Source organism: Paramormyrops kingsleyae, chromosome 3, assembly GCF_048594095.1.
Source record: "Paramormyrops kingsleyae isolate MSU_618 chromosome 3, PKINGS_0.4, whole genome shotgun sequence".
Lineage (NCBI taxonomy): Eukaryota > Metazoa > Chordata > Actinopteri > Osteoglossiformes > Mormyridae > Paramormyrops > Paramormyrops kingsleyae.
Window position 1 is genome coordinate 22,724,635 of NC_132799.1, and position 19,865 is coordinate 22,744,499.

General features: G+C 51.1%; 1 protein-coding gene across 4 annotated transcripts in view; it reads left to right on the forward strand.

The window, feature by feature from the left end:
* LOC111836018 (hepatocyte growth factor receptor-like) overlaps window positions 1-18,937 on the forward strand; it is a 29,252-nt gene extending 10,315 nt beyond the window's left edge. For 2 of the 4 annotated variants that reach the window (XM_023796907.2, XM_072709876.1), the window contains exons 4-21: window positions 283-420; window positions 1,093-1,263; window positions 1,824-1,984; window positions 2,205-2,304; window positions 2,400-2,536; window positions 2,712-2,876; window positions 3,286-3,385; window positions 5,742-5,960; window positions 6,852-6,998; window positions 7,704-7,860; window positions 8,212-8,352; window positions 10,880-11,110; window positions 13,222-13,299; window positions 13,873-14,054; window positions 14,566-14,675; window positions 14,863-15,028; window positions 15,181-15,317; window positions 15,802-18,937. In XM_023796907.2, coding sequence (XP_023652675.2) covers window positions 283-420; window positions 1,093-1,263; window positions 1,824-1,984; window positions 2,205-2,304; window positions 2,400-2,536; window positions 2,712-2,876; window positions 3,286-3,385; window positions 5,742-5,960; window positions 6,852-6,998; window positions 7,704-7,860; window positions 8,212-8,352; window positions 10,880-11,110; window positions 13,222-13,299; window positions 13,873-14,054; window positions 14,566-14,675; window positions 14,863-15,028; window positions 15,181-15,317; window positions 15,802-16,012 — 2,751 coding nt within the window. In that variant the 3' untranslated portion in view covers window positions 16,013-18,937. The remainder of the gene's footprint in view (window positions 1-282; window positions 421-1,092; window positions 1,264-1,823; window positions 1,985-2,204; window positions 2,305-2,399; window positions 2,537-2,711; window positions 2,877-3,285; window positions 3,386-5,741; window positions 5,961-6,851; window positions 6,999-7,703; window positions 7,861-8,211; window positions 8,353-10,879; window positions 11,111-13,221; window positions 13,300-13,872; window positions 14,055-14,565; window positions 14,676-14,862; window positions 15,029-15,180; window positions 15,318-15,801) is intronic. The other 2 variants (XM_072709877.1, XM_072709878.1) reach the window with 2 other exon arrangements.
* The last annotated feature ends 928 nt before the right edge of the window (window positions 18,938-19,865 follow it).

Here is a 19,865-nt window from a genome sequence, read left to right on the forward strand (position 1 = left end):
CTCTTACCGCCAGTGTGGTCTGAGGCTGCGTCTCAACCCCTGTATGATGTGGGGCTGTGTCTCACCCTCTCACCCCCTGTATGGTGTGGGGCTGCGTCTCACCCTCTCACCTTCTGTATGGTCTGAGGCTGTGTCTCACCCTCTCACCCCTTGTGTGGAGTGGGGCTGCGTCTCACTCTCTTACCGCCAGTGTGGTCTGAGGCTCCGTCTCACCCACTTACCGCCTGTATGGTCTGAGGCTGTGTCTCACCCTCTCACCCCTGCTTCCTGGCATTTTCACAGGTCATGATTTCCCGCTCCCGGCAGAGGACCTCACCCCATGTGGACTTCCGCCTTGACCCACGCCCGGTGTCCCCTGAAGTGGCCCTGATTCCCGCTCCCCAGCTGGATGCCTCCTTATTGTTGGTGACGGGAAACAAGGTGAATGGGTTGGCCTTGGGCCACGCGTTCCTGGCATGTCCTGAGAGCCTTTATTAGCGGCATGGAGGTGCGGTCATCAGATGAAGCATGACCCCTGGCTGCAAGCACACAGACGTAGTGTTCATGTTCAGGGAGAGCTGCTCATCAGTCTGCCTCTAAATAACTCATTGTGTTCCATGTGACTAACCTTGAACCAGTTAACTGTATGAAAATGGCAGATACATACATCTCTCCTGATCTGTCTCATTGTGATAATGGCTTTTTAGCTCTGACATTTCAACCTTTCAACAGACCACTTCTAAGATGGGAGTTTAACGTTTCTGGCCATGGGGTTCTGTAGGAATGTGGAGCAGGCAATTGGACGAACAGTGGGAGATGTTTAGATTCCTCTTTATTTTAGATGTTTAGATTCCTCCTGAACTGATCTGCAATTTACTTCCGGATTAAAAAGTATCTGTCAGACACTCATTGTCCGTCTTTCTGTCTACCTGCCTGTCTGCCTGTCTCTCTGTCTGTCTGCCTGTCTGCTGGTCTGCCTGTCTATATGTCAGTCTCTCTGTCTGCTTGTCTGTCTCTCTGTCTACCTGCTTGTCTGCCTGCTTGTCTGTCTTTGTCTGTCTTAGGTTCAGAACCCCCTCCAGGTAATAATCACATACCCCTCTTTTCTCCCAGATCACCAAGGTTCCCCTAGTGGGCCCAGGCTGTGAACAGCTGCTGTCCTGCAGCTCTTGCCTCCTGGCCCCGGACTTCATGGGCTGTGGATGGTGCCAGGGCCGCTGTTCCCGGCCACAGGACTGCGCCACACACTGGGCCAGGAATTCCTGCCCTCCTGCCATTTCCACGGTAACCGCTACTGAATGGCGCACACTCCCAAGGGGGCCTGGAACGTGTGAACCTGACGAATATTTCCTCCAAATGTTTCTGCTTGTTTCTTTCTTGCCACGCTCATGCAGAGTGATTTTGTGACATTTTAAAGTTTCATGATTCTTCATCCCTGCAGTCTCATTCCTAATGAAAAAAGCAGGATGATTCAGGCAAAAGACTGGTGCAGAAGCAGCTTATTTCCAGGAGGTGTGAAAGCAGTAACTACACAGGGAAAATTGGCAGTTCCTCTGTCGGCTCCTTTTTGAAGCTTCTATACCTTAATTTACGTCCAACAGAATGTAAAACACAGATTTCTCATCATGCAGTAGGCTCTATCTCAGACACCTACAGGATCTTAGAGACACATGTAAGGCCTTTGACCTTGCAAATTACCTTGGAATCATGCTTGCTCAGCAGGCTGGTATGAAATGCTGTCCCGTTTTTTTTGGGATGCCCCCTACTGGTCCTTAGGAACAGTGCATGTGATGACGCTAACTATGCAAGTCCTTCATGTCTGCATGTGTCGGCTCATACTGCAGATTTCCCCTAAACAAGCCCCCATGGATGCGAGAACCAGGCTCACGATCTGTGGGAGAGACTTCGGCTTCAACAAGAGTGAGAGGTTCGACCCAGGACTGATCCGAGTCCGAGCCGGCAGGGTACCCTGCAAGCTGGACATGCAGGAAAGCAACAGTAACCGGTAATGCCAACCCCCCCCCCCCCACCACCTTGTTAAAAACAGTGGGTGGGTTTCTTCGCAAAGAAATGCCTACAACCCTGGCTTTAGATTCAAGATTTTTTTGTTTATTTGTTTTTTTATATGTGCAGTTGTACAGTATAGTGGCAGTGAAATGTGGCAAAACAGCATCTGATTACTGTCTGTTAATGTGATGCTACATGATCTGCACTGTCCCTTCTAGGCTGGTTTGCATGCTGGGCCATGTGAATGTTTCCAAGGTGGAAACGGTTACAGTCAGCAGCGGGCAGGAGGCCGCAGAGTTCCGTGGATTATCCTTTGTGGTATGATCGTGAAACCCAGACGCGAGCGTGATTTCTGTGTTGGAGTGTGTCTCCATACCGACTGTGTTGTGACATCTCTTCCCTGCGAATCCTAGCACACCGCGTTAGAGGGAATCTTCCCCGACTTTGGTCCTAAATCAGGAGGGACGGTCCTTACCCTGTGGGGGAGATTCTTAGACAGCGGTTCTGTGAGACGTGTCTCCATCGGTAGGGCAGTGTGCGAGATTAAAAGGTGAGGAACTCCTTAGCACTCCATTGTCTGCACTCTGTGAATTCTGTCCTGCTTTGCACTGCCTGTCTCTGTCGGCTCTTTACATATCTCACTCTGTATGTCCCAGAATTGCCCCTGGGACCGAAGTCTGTCTCGCCTGCCTGTCTGATCTCTGCTCCTTCCTTTGGTCCTGCAGCATGGCAGCCACCATGATCGTCTGTCAAACTCCCGGCCAGCCCTCACCATCCAGCCTGCCCATCCAGTTGACAGTGGACTCCGCCGAGTATGAGGCACCCTCTCCCTTCGTATACAACAGGGACCCCTACATCAGCGGCCTGCAACCCACCCGCTCATTCATCAGGTGGGGGGCGGGGAGTGTTCCCCAACCACAGGTTTACTTACATAAAAATGTTCTCAGGGCAGAATGAAATTTGACTGGTCCAGAAAGATAACTAAGCAGATTGTCAAGGGGGTGGGTCCAAGCAACTATAGGAGGCCAACCAATCTAATGTCTTGGTCCTGCCTTCTCTAATTACTTGGACCCACCTCCTCTGCAATCTAATTGGTTATCTCTCTAAACCAATCATATTTTGTTCTGCCCTCAGTACATTTTTGTGCAAGTAAAACAGCCGTGAGTCAGCCACGAAGAAGGACAATGGAGAGAGCAAAAGTCAGGGAGCAGAGAGTGATGTGTAGCCTGTTGGGTTGGGGGGGTATTTGTCCACTTCATCTTGACAGTCACTCTAACAGTGTCTCTGTCCCCCCCCCAGTGGAGGCAGCACAGTGATGGCACGCGGGGCCTATCTGCAGTCCGCCCGCCACCCACAGATGCTCGTGACCCTGGGGCCCGACAGGGCTGTCCTCCGGGCGGTGAGTGCAGTGGATTCGTCGCAGCTGCCTTCAGGGGAGATATTCACACCCCCCCCTGCTGGAGACACGTAGGCTTCCTTTGACCCCCGCCCTCCTCCCCCCCACACTGAGGTGCTGTTACAGGGTCCATGCGTGGGTCGGGTTTCCCTGCTGCTGCTTTGAAACATGATGCTCAGGCTGCTGCCCGAGGCTCAGCTGCCGTCACGTCAAAAGGGGCCCATGGTAATGCCCCTCCCCCCCCCAGGTTCCGGGGGCAGAATATTCTCCCTGTTTTCTGCTTGACTGTCTCCTTCTTTCCCTGTTTTCCTTTCTCCCTCTCTCCCTGTTTTCCTTTCTCCCTCTCTCCTTCTTTCCATGTTTTCCTTTCTCCCTCTCTCCTTCTTTCCATGTTTTTCTTTCTCCCTCTCTCCTTCTTTCCCTGTTTTCCTTTCTCCCTCTCTCCCTGTTTTCCTTTCTCCCTCTCTCCTTCTTTCCATGTTTTCCTTTCTCCCTCTCTCCTTCTTTCCATGTTTTTCTTTCTCCCTCTCTCCTTCTTTCCCTGTTTTCCTTTCTCCCTCTCTCCCTGTTTTCCTTTCTCCCTCTCTCCTTCTTTCCATGTTTTCCTTTCTCCCTCTCTCCTTCTTTCCATGTTTTTCTTTCTCCCTCTCTCCTTCTTTCCCTGTTTTCCTTTCTCCCTCTCCCCTTCTTTCCCTCTTTTCCTTTCTCCCTCTCCCCTTCTTTCCCTATCTCGCTACTTCCATGATTTTCTGACTACCTGTCTTCCTGTTTTCCTTTCTTGGTTTCCCCGTTTACCTTTTTCCCATCTTCCTGTGTTGATGCCAAGATCTGTCCACTGGCTGGGAGGGTTCTGCAGAATCGGGGATTGGGTTTCATTCTTGCTAAGCATTATTCCACGGCTCATTGGAAGGTGCCGAGACAGATGAATGGTCAGTTTTCTGCCATGCCACTCGGTGTCTCTGACCCATACTGAGTGATGTGTGTGTTGCCCATGTTCAGCCTGACCAATCAGGGCAGGGGGGCCTGCCAGCGGTTGTCAAATGGCGCGTGATCTGTTCTGTACAGATATTTAAAGGTATTTCTGTGTGCATGCATATACACATGTACCGCTTAGCTTTATTATTATTATAATATTATTATTATTATTTATATATATATATATATATTGTGTGTGTGTGTGTGTGTGTGTGTGTGTGTATGTGTATATATAAATGTACACATACTGTATTTTTTTTTTTAAAGTCACATCACGGCAACTATATACGAGGCTGGCGATATTACATTTTGTTAAAAAATATAGGCACTGAGCTTGAAAAACTGTCATTGATATGTGGTAAATTGGCTGTGGTGTTCTCTGTGGTGATGTCATGCCACATGGCACCATAATCTTCATCATTACCATAGTCTTCATTGGCACAGTAGTCTTCTTTGCTGCCTACAGCAATGGTGCTTTACAGAAAGGAAGACAATCCAGCCCCTTGTATCTTCCATGGGGGGGGGTGACAAGTTCTACAATGTTCTGCCATGCGGCAGACAGAGTGCCAGAGGAGATTCACAAGCTTTCCACTTCATCCTTATGTTTTCCGGGCTTACAGAGCTTTGGAGATTCAGCCAGATTGGCCCTTCTCCTTGTCGCTCATTCGATTACCTATGTTAGAGGCAGACTTGGGAAGCCATCTTAGCACTATGACCCTGTTTATGCAAGTCGCCTTGAGTTTGCTGACCATAGCTGGTTCTTCTCTTGATTCTCCTGATTTGCATTTCTACCGACAAAGGGTTGGTAGAAATGCAAATATGGTGTATATTTACTTTGGCGGGTACTGTGGTCCACAGATGGTCCAGCTTGAGGATGAGCTGGCTGAGCAGGCTGTGGCAGGAGCAGAACAGGCGCCGAGTCTGAATCATTGATTCCCTTCCAGTTACACATTTTATACCATGTTAGTAACAGCTAGTGACATCCAGCAGTACAAATAGACAATACATGTTAATATTAAATGTCTGTGTGAAGAACAAAAGAATCAGGAGACCGTTGAGGAGAGGAAAACAAACTGCTTCCAGCTTCCTGAACATTCCAGTGGACTCTGGACTGGTCCAGCACAGTTCCAGTGAACTCTGATCTGGTCTAGCATGCTTCCAGTGGACTTTAATTTGGTCCATCATGGTTCCAGTAAACTTTGACTGGTCCACAGTTCCAGTGGACTCTGGCCGTGTCCCAGCCCGATTCCAATGGACTCTGGTCTGGTCAGTCTCACAGACATCTGCTATAATAATAAAGGACACTTATTCCCTGAAGATGTCTGATGCTGCATGCATGTCAAGCTGGAGATATGGATTAATGCTGATGATCTCATGTGTGCAGAGCTGCACGCTGGCCATGGATCACAGGGGAATCCTCTGCATCACGCCATCCCTGAAGGACCTCAAAGTTGAACCGCCGGTCATCACCAAGGTCTCTTTCATCCTGGACGGCTACTCCACTGGGCAGGTGTCCTTGATGTATGTGGAGGACCCCAAATTTGAGGAGTTTGAGAAGCCGACTCTAACCTCCAAAGGCAACAGGAACGTCTTAGAGATTAAGGTAAAGCAGCCGACCCAAAGCCAATATAAAATAGCACATTTTAATTTAATTTAATTACCATCGTTTATTTTACATTTTTTTATGTCAGGGCCGCCCCGGATCCATGACATTTTTACATTAAACTAGCCATTTCACCCTGGCTATTCTCCCTTAGCTGTTCCCTCCAGGCCACTTTCCACCTGGCTATTCAAACCCCCCCCCCTTCCCTGTCTCTGTATAAATAATGTAATAATGGATCGCCACACACACTTGTCATGTGCCTTGGGGTGACTGAGTTGTGAAAGACGCTAATTAGAAATCAATAGAATTGAAGTAAAGCTGTACAGTATAGATGATATGGAGCCTCCAGGCTTAAAATTAGTCTGCATGCTTTTATCTGTCTCTCAAGCTGAGCACAGCGATTCCTGGCAAACACATCACTCTACACACACGGCCGGGGGAGAGGGTGGGGGTGGGGTCTGTGAAATCCACAAATGTGCCTCGGCGGGGGCTGGCGTGTGGCTGCCACTCTGTGGGGCTCCAAGGCCCGCTCACGGTGCGGGAGCAGGTGCGGCTCTGTGTGTCTAAGACAGGCCTGGAGTAGCGGAATGTGGGAGAGCGTGAGAGGCGGGGACCAAATGGCCCCACAGCAAGAAGCTTCTCTTTATCCTCTTTCAAATGAGTGAGCAGAGTTTCATTCGCTTTGTTCTGCAGCCTGCCAGCGTTTCAGATTCTCCTCCATAAAAGTGTTTGTATGGAGTTGGAGTGAAGCTCAGAGCTCCTCTCTTTGGGTTAGGCGAGGCTCAGAGCTCCTCTCTTTGGGTTAGGCGAGGCTCAGAGCTCCTCTCTTTGGGTTAGGCGAGGCTCAGAGCCCTTCTCTCCAGGTAAAGCTCATGCTTCCACCTTCCGCAGGTGCCACGTGTGGACCTGGAGGCCTTACAGGGGGAGGTCCTCTGGGTGGCCAACCAGAGCTGTGAGAGCGTGCTGCTGCTGGGGAACACTCTGGAGTGCACCGTCCCCATAGCGCTCCGCCATGTGTCCAGGGAGCTGCAGGTGGAGGTGAGCCTTCATGATAATCGATGGGCTCTTGTCTTGACTCCCCGCCTCCACTCTTGCTGCTGCTCTTCACACACCCCTTAGGTCCTGCTGTAAATGCCTTCATGTCTGACGTTCCTCAGGCTGAAAGCCACACTGAAATGTTAACTGACACATTATCCCGATTCAGTGTCTGCTGTTATTGAAATGCCCTTAACATTAAAATGCTTCCCTGCTCCTGAGGTCACCCTCCATGCAGGTAAAATGCCCACCCCAGTGTCAAGCCTGTGACCCCCCTGACATCTGCCCCCATCTCCCCCCACATCATGCCAATACAAGAAAACCGTAAACCTAATTTCCCCTAAGCAAACCTAATAAGCTTCTCTGTCCCCTGAGATAAAGTACAGCAATATCTATGATCAAATTTCCCCCAGCCGTGGGCGTGATGCCTGGGGGGCAGTGGCGGGCAATGCTGCCCCTGTGCAGACAGTGGTCATGTCACTTTGAGGCTGGAAATCTCATTTTTCATGTTTCATCTCCTTCTGACTGCCTAGTTTTAGGGTCAAGGTCAGGCTGGCGACAACAGAGCGATAAAATCGTGGGCTGCATTTGTGTGTGTTTTTGTCTGTGTGTGGGACAGATGGCTGATATTATGGTTTATCCGCTCTTTTCATTTGTTGGGAGTGTCTTTGATGGGAATGGGTCTGACTGACGCATGTCTGCACGCAGTGGAAGCAGGCAGCCTCCTCAGTGATGCTGGGCAAGGTGCGGCTGGCTGAGGAGCAGGGCTACCTACTGCTGCTCGGGGCTGCGGCCTCCGTCAGCCTGCTGCTGCTGCTGCTCTTCACCCTCTACGCCTGCGTGCGGAAGAAGAAGACCGTTGAAGGTCTGTATTGCTGAAGGATTAGGGTTAGGGTCTCTTACTCTTGGCGTCTTTTACTCTACCAGACCCAGTCAGAACCCCTCCATCAGATGTGACTGTCCACAGCCATAGCCTGTAAATATGGCCATCATTACCATACTGGCATCATGAAGAAAGCCACCACATTCATGGCTGAACCTCTTCATTATTCATAGCCGTAATGTTTTACTCTCTAAAGGTATAAATGACATCTGAGATTCATAGCTTGCTTTAGTGGAGTTTATGAAGAACGTCCACTTGGAAGAGGCCTTTTCTGTGTGGTACAGAGAAGGTCCACCTACAGAGAAGGTTCCTCTGTTTCTCCTCCATCTGTAGATGTGTCTGAGGGCATGGTTTGGTATGACGGGCGTGCTCACATCCCACACCTGGACATGCTGGCAAATGCCAGGAGCATCAGCCCCACCAACGAGATGCTTTCCCATGAATCTTTGGACTATAGGACTACCTTGCTTGAGGGTATGTCTTTGTGTCACTTTGTTAGGGCCCATGCTCTCATTTGCCCCATTTTTTATCCATTCTGTGCTCTGTCACCAATCATCTTAATAATCCACCCCCACTGCCTTCTTTTGAAGCCAGCATGAGAAACTTGCGTTGCCATGTTAAATCCACTGACATTTTGTTTCAAGACATGAAAGTTTATTGTTACACTATGCGATGCAAGCCTCATGTTCTTTTTAGCCACTGGTAAACACAAATAATACACAAAGATAATGAATTTGCATACAGTTGATAAATACGTAAACAGAGTGCAACGTAAAGATAATGCAAATGTAGCAAAGGAGTAGATAGGCAAGAATAGGAACTGGCTAACTGGCCAGTGCTGTGTGCAGAGTCATAGTGTGACAGGAACAGGAGTGTGTGCGGGGTCATAGTGTGACAGACACTGACAGGAGTGTGTGCGGGGTCATAGTGTGACAGACACTTACAGGAGTGTGTGCGGGGTCATAGTGTGACAGGCACTTGCAGGAGTGTGTGCGGGGTCATAGTGTGACAGACACTTAGAGGAGTGTGTGCGGGGTCATAGTGTGACAGACACTTAGAGGAGTGTGTGCGGGGTCATAGTGTGACAGACACTGACAGGAGTGTGTGCGGGGTCATAGTGTGACAGGCACTTACAGGAGTGTGTGCGGGGTCATAGTGTGACAGACACTTAGAGGAGTGTGTGCGGGGTCATAGTGTGACAGACACTTAGAGGAGTGTGTGCGGGGTCATAGTGTGACAGACACTTACAGGAGTGTGTGCGGGGTCATAGTGTGACAGACACTTAGAGGAGTGTGTGCGGGGTCATAGTGTGACAGACACTTAGAGGAGTGTGTGCGGGGTCATAGTGTGACAGACACTTACAGGAGTGTGTGCGGGGTCATAGTGTGACAGACACTTAGAGGAGTGTGTGCGGGGTCATAGTGTGACAGGCACTTACAGGAGTGTGTGCGGGGTCATAGTGTGACAGACACTTAGAGGAGTGTGTGCGGGGTCATAGTGTGACAGACACTTAGAGGAGTGTGTGCGGGGTCATAGTGTGACAGACACTTACAGGAGTGTGTGCGGGGTCATAGTGTGACAGACACTTACAGGAGTGTGTGCGGGGTCATAGTGTGACAGGCACTGACAGGAGTGTGTGCGGGGTCATAGTGTGACAGGCACTGACAGGAGTGTGTGCGGGGTCATAGTGTGACAGGCACTGACAGGAGTGTGTGCGGGGTCATAGTGTGACAGGCACTTAGAGGAGTGTGTGCGGGGTCATAGTGTGACAGGCACTTAGAGGAGTGTGTGCGGGGTCATAGTGTGACAGGCACTGACAGGAGTGTGTGCGGGGTCATAGTGTGACAGACACTTAGAGGAGTGTGTGCGGGGTCATAGTGTGACAGACACTTAGAGGAGTGTGTGCGGGGTCATAGTGTGACAGACACTGACAGGAGTGTGTGCGGGGTCATAGTGTGACAGACACTTACAGGAGTGTGTGCGGGGTCATGGTGTGACAGGCACTGACAGGAGTGTGTGCGGGGTCATGGTGTGACAGGCACTGACAGGAGTGTGTGCGGGGTCATGGTGTGACAGACACTGACAGGAGTGTGTGCGGGGTCATGGTGTGACAGGCACTGACAGGAGTGTGTGCGGGGTCATGGTGTGACAGGCACTGACAGGAGTGTGTGCGGGGTCATGGTGTGACAGACACTTACAGGAGTGTGTGCGGGGTCATGGTGTGACAGACACTTACAGGAGTGTGTGCGGGGTCATAGTGTGACAGACACTTACAGGAGTGTGTGCGGGGTCATAGTGTGACAGACACAGGAGTGTGTGCGGGGTCATAGTGTGACAGACACTGACAGGAGTGTGTGCGGGGTCATAGTGTGACAGACACTTACAGGAGTGTGTGCGGGGTCATAGTGTGACAGGCACTGACAGGAGTGTGTGCGGGGTCATAGTGTGACAGACACTTACAGGAGTGTGTGCGGGGTCATAGTGTGACAGACACTTACAGGAGTGTGTGCGGGGTCATAGTGTGACAGGCACTGACAGGAGTGTGTGCGGGGTCATAGTGTGACAGGCACTTACGGGAGTGTGTGCGGGGTCATAGTGTGACAGACACTGACGGGAGTGTGTGCGGGGTCATAGTGTGACAGGCACTGACGGGAGTGTGTGCGGGGTCATAGTGTGACAGGCACTGACGGGAGTGTGTGCGGGGTCATAGTGTGACAGGCACTTAGAGGAGTGTGTGCGGGGTCATAGTGTGACAGGCACTGACAGGAGTGTGTGCGGGGTCATAGTGTGACAGGCACTGACAGGAGTGTGTGCGGGGTCATAGTGTGACAGGCACTTAGAGGAGTGTGTGCGGGGTCATAGTGTGACAGGCACTTAGAGGAGTGTGTGCGGGGTCATAGTGTGACAGGCACTTAGAGGAGTGTGTGCAGGTCTGAGTTGCTTTCTTCATGACGAGGGGCATGGGTCTGACTGTGCCTGACCTGTCACCCCCACCTTCCAGACCCCAGCACACCTGCGTCCCAGGCTGAGTCCTGCCGACCGCCCCCCTACACCCACTCGGACACGGCACATGCACCGGCTGCCGGAGAGGCAGACGACAGCACCACCCTGCTGCACGCCGGTATGAACATCGACACAGGCAGCCTTCACCCTGAGCTGCTGGGGGCGCTGCAGCACGTGGTGATCCCTCACCAGGACCTGCTGGTGCACCTGCATGAGATCATTGGGCGAGGTAAACGAAGGCATGCATACAGTACCGGTAATGAACTTGGCGTCTAGCTTAGAGGTGTTAGCTTCAGCTAATGAGAGGAGAAATCACCAGACATAAGCCTGAAGCAAAGAGGCCACAATATGCTGACCTAATTAACTTTAACTGCAGGCTTGCATAAAGCCAGATCATGTTACCCCTTGTCTTATTGTACTTGTGAACAAAGATGTTTACTTAATCTCCTGCTTTCATACGAATCCGTCTTTTATGGTGAAAACCTGGCAGGAATTACCGCTCCCTGCAGCATTTCTGAGCCACAAAGCTGCCCCCCCACCCTTCCCACCTCACGGATCCATGTCAAAGCGCTTTCCAGGGCTGGGGGTGAGACGCCCCAATGAGCCTTTTGTTGCGCCAGTCAGGGTAACCCAAGCCCGCAGACAGCCTGTGATCACTGCAGGCTTTCTCTCTCAGAGCCTGCATCAGCCCTGAGTTCCCAGCCAAGGCTCAGATTAGCTCGTCGTCCTCGACCTAAGACATTTCTGCTAACCACCAACATTGTATTTTTATCCATCCATCCATCCATCCATCCATCCATCATATGCTGGTCAGGATCGTGGGGGTGAGCTTACAGTCTGTCCCATGGCAGCACAAGGCCGGAGGACAGTGCAGATAGTGTGTTTTTCGGCTTAGCTGATAACTACAAAAAGCATTTTGTTGGATATCTGTAATAAACTCTAGCCGCCTGTCATGTAGACCTTTGTACGTTCACTTTTGCTGGTGCCACCATGTTAGATGACGTAACTACTCTGCGACAAGAAGTAGTGTTGATCCATTGTGTTCCAAAAAATAAAAATCCAAGTCCCATTTTTTTTTATATGGTGTGCACGATATAATTAATTTGGATATTATTCATATTCCCTCACACTGCGATAGTCACCGTCATATTCCCTCACACTGCGATAGTCGCCCTCATATTCCCTCACACTGCGAGTCACCGTCATATTCCCTCACACTGCAATAGTCACCCTCAAATTCCCTCACGCTGCGATAGTTACCCTCATGTTCCCTCACACTGTGAGTCACCCTAATATTCCCTCACACTGCAATAGTCACCCTCATATTCCCTCACACTGTGAGTCAAGGGCTATAAACATGGCCAGGCAAGACCACGGCTGTGTCTGAATTCAGACAAAATGCGTCACAGCAGCACGACAAGGCTGTCCCATTTTGCAGGCTCCTTCAGATGCAGTCTAGAAATGCGTCCTCCTTTTCCCACTCCACTAAGGATGTACCTGATGGCTCCTTTGCAGCCCAACATATTGTATCCCAAGATCTATTGCGCAGAGGTAAATTGGGTGTGTCCTGGCTATTTGATAGAAGTGGCACATCGTGATTTAAGGGTTAGGGTGGAAGGGTGGCAACAGCTGGTGATGCAAACAGGAAACTATCCATCACCCCCCCCATTTGACAGCGCTTTCTGTTCAACCTTCGAAGAATGCAGCCTACAAAGGTTACACTTTCATAGACCGCTTCCTTCAAAAGATGCTTCCCTCGAATGCGGACACCGCCAGTGTTGGGCATTTCAGGTCCAGAGGCTACAAATCCAGACCAAGGTTTTGTTTCTACCAAGCAGTTGAGCATAAAGATGCACAGTCACAGAGTACTCAGCTGGTTGGTAGAAACAAAATCTTGGTCTGGATTTGTAGCCTCTGGACCTGAAATGCCCAACACTGGACACCGCCTTAGTGCAGCGCTGCACGTGTGTGTAAAGACGCTTGGTGAAAAGCCTCCACATTAGCTGCATCTGAATTTAGGGCTGCATCCTTCTAAGGCTGCATTCAAAGTCCGAATGCGTCACAGCGACGTGACAAGCGACTGACATAGTGATTGGTTGTATGGGTCACATGATCACTTCTGCTGATAGCAGACAGCTGTTGCGGCTTTTCGTTGCTGTGGGTCATAGAGCAGAGCACAGTAGCTGGTGGTGCTGAGATGAGAGTGTGGCTTCCTGTTTTAGAGCACTGTCGTCTGCTCTGTTAGTTCTCTGCTGCACCGTAGTTCATAAGGGGGTAAGAAAAGACGTGATGGCCTGGGCCCCTGCAGGGTTTGTGAGATGTTTCTCCTGGATCCCTCAGGGCACTTCGGCTGTGTTTTCCATGGGACCCTGCTGAAAGGCGGCCTGAAGCAGCACTGTGCCATCAAGTCCCTGAACCGTGAGTGCCAGCCCAGATCTGAACACTGAGCCCAGCCCCGGACCCTAAACCTAGACCCAAACCCTGAGCCCAGCCTGAACCCTGAACCTAAACCAGAACCCTCAGCCCAGCTCCAAACCCTGAGCCTAGCCCCAAACCCGGAGCTCAGCCCCAACCATGAGCCCAGCCCCTGTCAAGTGCTGGACCCTATGGATCTGCCAGGGTATCCATGCCCCTCCGACACCTCTGCTGACAGGTGGGAGGATTCAGTGATATCACAGGAGGCCAAAGTGATCCTATGAACCTTTTCATCAGGGGAAGGATCAGGGACAATTTGCCTTATAGGTGAAAGCTACAGATGGGTTTGGCCCTGTGAGACTGAGGAGCAGTAATTGTTGGCCAAAATAGAAATGTGCTGTCAGGTTAAACAGGAGCCCTGGTGCTTGCAGACCTAAAGCTCAGACATTAAGGTGGAGGTAATTCAGCAGCTATGGCTTCCTTCGAGCAGAGGTTGAGGGATAGGGGCCAAAGTGGTATTTGCTGCCGTCTTTAAGATGCCAGCCTGAATCAGAGCTTCCTCTTGATGTTGGGAAGGCATTACAGACCTGGAGGAGGTGACCCAGTTCCTCAGGGAGGGCATCATCATGAAGGACTTCAGCCACCCCAACGTGCTGTCGCTGCTGGGCATCTGCCTACCCCCCCAGGGCTCGCCACTGGTGGTTCTGCCCTACATGAAGTATGGCGATCTGCGCAACTTCATCCGCAAAGAGGAACATGTGCGTGACCCACACCCTCACACAGCCGCACTCTCACATAGTCTCACCCTCTATCAGCCACACACTGAGGCACCAACACGCTCACACAGCCACACACTGAGGTACTGACATGCTCACACAGCCACACACTGAGGCACCGACATGCTCTCACAGCCTGGGCAGACACACACAGCCACACATTGTCACTCTTATACACCCACACTCTAACGTGTGGGTGTATGCCAGCATACTCGCATACCCGCACACTTACATACCCCTATTCTCGCACATTCACGCACCCATACTCTCAGTCCCAGCCACTCACTCATGCACCTACACCAACACACTCACACACCCACACTCCCCCACACACGTGCACTCTCACACACCTACACACTCACGTACCTGAACACTCACACACCCCCACACACACACCTGCACTTACTCACTAAGACCCATACTTTCTTGTACCTTTTTATGTCCATCTGTCTTGAGACCCCTCACCATTCTCCACCTCTACTCATCTCCACAGAACCCCACAGTGAAGGACCTCATGGGCTTCGGGCTCCAGGTTGCCAGTGGCATGGAGTACCTCGCCAGCAAGAAGTTTGTCCACCGAGACCTGGCAGCCAGGAACTGCATGTGAGCAGAACTCCCAGCATTTCCAGTACTGGGTATCATGTGTGCTTCCTGCCTGTGGGCAGATTAGATGGATGGATGGATGGATGGATGGATAGATATTTTGATTGATTGATTGATTTGCATCTGTAGTGCATTTCATGACGGCTTGGCTCAACTCCAAGTGGCATGGACCTTCTTCCCCTTGCAGGCTGGATGAGAGCTACACAGTGAAGGTGGCCGACTTTGGCCTCGCTCGGGATGTCTACGAGAAGGAGTACTACAGCGTGCACAACAAAAGTGGCGTCAAGCTGCCAGTCAAATGGATGGCACTGGAGAGCCTGCAAACACACAAGTTCACCTCCAAGTCAGATGTGGTGAGGAAATGGCCACCTGAGACCATCTGAGCCTCTAGCTGCCTGCCAGTGTGTGTGTGTGTTTGTGTGTGAGACCCCTCTGGCTAGACCTAGTGGACTGCAGCACTCCGCACTATGATAGACCATGTGACTTCAGCCCCTTTTCCACACAGTGGTCGTTCGGCGTGTTGCTATGGGAGTTGATGACTCGAGGAGCTCCACCCTACTCTGATATCAGCTCATTCGACATCACCGTGTTCCTGCTACAGGGGCGGCGGCTGCTGCAGCCTGAGTTCTGCCCTGACATGCTGTGAGTACCAGAGGACTACATACATGCATGGTCACACACACGCACACCGTCACACTGTGAGTACTGCAGAAGCACACACATGCATGGTGACACACACGCACACCGTCACACTGTGAGTACCAGAGGACTACATACATGCATGGTCACACACACGCACACCGTCACACTGTGAGTACTGCAGAAGCACACACATGCATGGTGACACACATGCACACCGTCACACTGTGAGTACCAGAGGACTACATACATGCATGGTCACACACACGCACACCGTCACACTGTGAGTACTGCAGAATTATACGCATGCATACCCACACACTTGTACATCACTATATTGTGAGTACCACAGAACCGCACACATGCACGGTCACACATACACACTTACACAGGCACGCAAACACAGTGAGCTTTTAAAAACGTGACGGGCAGACATATGCCCCTGTACCTTGGCCCCTCCCTCAAAATGGCATCCAATCCCTCACAGCTATAACCTGATGATGGAGTGCTGGCACCCGAAACCAGAGCGGAGGCCCCCCTTCTCTGAGCTGGCGTCCCGCATTGCCACCATCTTCTCCAGCTTCAGTGGCGAGCACTACGTCACGCTGAACACCACGTATGTCAACATCGACAAGGTCACACCCTACCCCTCTCTGATCTCCTCTCAGGGCAACCTGGACAGGCTGTGCTGCACCTGAGAGACACAAGTGGGCCTCTCTCAGCCTGAGTGCGGCATGGTGCGGCCTGCCTATCTGCACCTGAGTGACGCGAGTGGGCCTCTCTCAGCCTGAGTGCGGCATGGTGCGGCCTGCCTATCTGCACCTGAGCGACGCGAGTGGGGCGCCCCTCAGCCTGAGTGCGGCATGGTGAGGCCTGCCTATCTGCACCTGAGCGACGCGAGTGGGGCGCCCCTCAGCCTGAGTGCGGCATGGTGAGGCCTGCCTATCTGCACCTGAGCGACGCGAGTGGGCCTCTCTCAGCCTGAGTGCGGCATGGTGCGGCCTGCCTATCACCACCGAGCCAGTAGCTGCTTCGGGGTGAGCTGCTCCCCCATCCCAGACTTTTGGAACTTTTGGGGGACCATTGTAGGGGGTATGGGGATGGGAGGGGCTGAAATGTAACCTCTTTGTGTGGTCTGCAGTCACTGTGTACTGTCTGCTGAGTATTGCTAGCTGTGTGACTCTTGTTATGCATGCATTTCCAGTCCACTGTACTGACACAAGTCTCACAGTGCTTCTGGTATCTGTATAGACTGTAGTATTTATGAAACTGGAATCTCTGGAAAAACAGCATATTACTAGGTTTGCCTGCAGTACACTGGTCGTTTTGTAATTATTTTGATGTTCTGTAAATACCATGTCAGACAGTATTGAGGAATTTTACTTTTATTTGTGAAAATGTATGTATTCTCTCACTTGTTTTTTATACTGTTTGTATAAGCTACTGATAGAGTAGCTGTGAGACCATCATTTTTTGAATATTTCAATGAACTGAAAGTGCTGTACTTTTATGAGAGAAATTAGAGGAAAATGCCAGGGATTTCCTGGTTTGTATATTGTGAAATGGTATCAATGTGTATACAGCTGGAAGGACAGCTACTGTACTGTTAACTCAAGTGCCACTCTTTTGAAATAAGCGTCTTTTTGGAAATCTGTTCATTGGCTTATTCCCTATTCTTGTGACATTGATGTCGAGTGTTTGTATTGAGAGCTGTCTCCTCCTTTGGGATGATCTGTGATCGATGGTACTTTGTCTACCTTATACACTCTCTATGGTTTACTGTAATAGAGCTTCTTTGTAATAATTGCCCTTTTCTCCTTGTCTTTTCTGTGTAGTCTTGTGGTATAAAGGTGTAGCCAGGTTATAAAGGTGTAGCCAGGTTAATATTTCCTGACAATTCACAGGTCTGTGTGCATGAGTGAAGGTGTCTTGTCAAAGGGGACAGACCTTAACATTTCACACTCATCATTAACATTTCTTTCTTTGGGTTAATGCTCTTGTGCACACTGACTTATCTCCCTGTCCGTTTGCACACCTCTGTCATTCTTGTTACTGCTTGACCTTTAACAGTCGATGGCAAGGTCAGTTACTATGGTGATCTATAGCTCCTCTTTGTGACAGTTTAACAGGGGTGTGCTGAGAGTGTGTACTGGCTTTGTGATGCTCTGCTGCCCACCCTGATGATTCTCATCAGTAACAACCTCCTTTATGTTGTAGGCAAAAGCACGCAGCTCTGTGCCCGACCAGAATATTAAGGCTGATCAGGGCTCTCTACATGTTCATCCAGAATGCAATTTCTGTTCCTAATGAGCTTTTCAATTCTGCTACACACTGAACATGACATTTGACTCTTCAGTTTGAGTCACTCCCTATAAATTCCAGCAGTTCACCAAAGTCAGTCTACTTTGGTGCTCTCTCACATAGACAGTATGTTGTATTTGGTGAAAAGAAAAAGTGAAGCAGGCAGAATCATGCTGTTCAGAGCTGTTCCTGTAATGTTAAGCTCATTCCCATCTGCGTAAACTGCACATCTGGAAAACTGACAACATACCCAGTAATATACAGCTTCTTAGCATTGTCCCCTTTACTTTCAGGACTTCACAGCTTTTCTCTTCAGCATTACCAAGCTGAACAGCTGTTTGTCTCTGTGGGGCCTGAGCGTGTGAAGCAGGGCAGCCGGGGCACGCCAATCCCTGCCCAGGAGGGGTGGGGGAGATGTCAAAGGAGAAAAAAGAGGAGTACTGCTACAGAGCTGAGAGAGCCAGTGAGGGGGCACTTCTACGGCTGTAATTCCATCTCTCCTTCACACAATACTCTGTCACGCTGGGGCTTGGGGGCAATCACACTATGCCGTGCAGCTCTGTCACGCTGGGGCTTGGGGGCAATCGCACTATGCTGTGCAGCTCTGTCACGCTGGAGTGTGAGGGCAATCGCACTATGCCGTGCCACTCTCTCACGCTGGGGCTTGGGGGCAATCGCACTATGCCGTGCCACTCTCTCACGCTGGGGCTTGGGGGCAATCGCACTATGCTGTGCAGCTCTGTCACGCTGGAGTGTGGGGGCAATCGCACTATGCCGTGCCACTCTCTCACGCTGGGGCTTGGGGGCAATCGCACTATGCTGTGCAGCTCTGTCACGCTGGAGTGTGGGGGCAATCGCACTATGCCGTGCCACTCTCTCACGCTGGGGCTTGGGGGCAATCGCACTATGCTGTGCAGCTCTGTCACGCTGGAGTGTGGGGGCAATCGCGCTATGCCGTGCAGCTCTGTCACACTGAGGCGTGGGGGCAATCGCACTATGCCGTGCAGCTCTGTCACACTGAGGCGTGGGGGTGATCACACAATGCCTTGCGGCAGCTCTGTCACACTGGGGTGTGGGGGCAACCACACGATGCTGCACAGCTGTGTCACACCAAGGCGTGGGAGCGATCACACAAAGCCTCGCAGTGGCTCTGTCCTGCCAGGGCGGGTGGGAGATCACACAATGTTGTACGGTGGCTCTGTTGCGCCGGGGCATGGGGGCAATCACAATACGGCATGTGGTGGCTTCGTCCCGCTGGGGCGTTGGAGCGATCACACTACGCCATGCGGTGGCTCTGTCACGCAGCAAGATAGATAGATAGATAGATAGATAGATAGATAGATAGATACTTTATTCATCCAGAAGGAAATTTAGGGGGGCGATCATACAATGTAATGCAGTGGCTCTGTCGCGCCGGGGCGTGGGAGAGATCACACGGCGCTGCATGGTGGCTCTGTCGCGCCAGGGCGTGGGAGAGATCACACGGCGCTGCATGGTGGCTCTGTCGCGCCGGGGCGTGGGAGAGATCACACGGCGCTGCATGGTGGCTCTGTCGCGCCGGGGCGTGGGAGAGATCACACGGCGCTGCATGGTGGCTCTGTCGCGCCGGGGCGTGGGAGAGATCACACGGCGCTGCATGGTGGCTCTGTCGCGCCGGGGCGTGGGAGAGATCACACGGCGCTGCATGGTGGCTCTGTCGCGCCGGGGTGTGGGAGAGATCACACGGCGCTGCATGGTGGCTCTGTCGCGCCTGGGCGTGGGAGAGATCATGCGACACTGCATGGTGAATCTGTCATGCTGGTGCATAGGGGCTATCATGGGAGCATGGAAGAGATCACATGACACTGCATAGTATGTGCCACTCCGGGGCGTGGGGGTGATTCAAAGCCCCTCCAAGCTCTAGCACATGTGCAGTGTAAATGACCCCCTGTGCTCTTTGAACAGCTGCCCATGTAACATCCCATTATTTAAGAGCGTAGAGATATCATGAAGATGTGTGAGAAAGATACTCCTTTATCAGTGTATTGTGATATAAATTCTTTCTTGAACTGACACAAAGGATGACTAGCTACTTTGTTAGGTTTCATCAGCCAACAGTCAGTCCTAGTGTCTTATACTGAGAACTATGGGAATCTGAGAATTGATACTTTGGAGTCAAATTAAAGGTGACTGTAAAACATATTACTGTAGCTGCATGTTTTTGCCAGAGTATGAATGCATGCTAGTTTAACAGAAACCACTGAATCACTC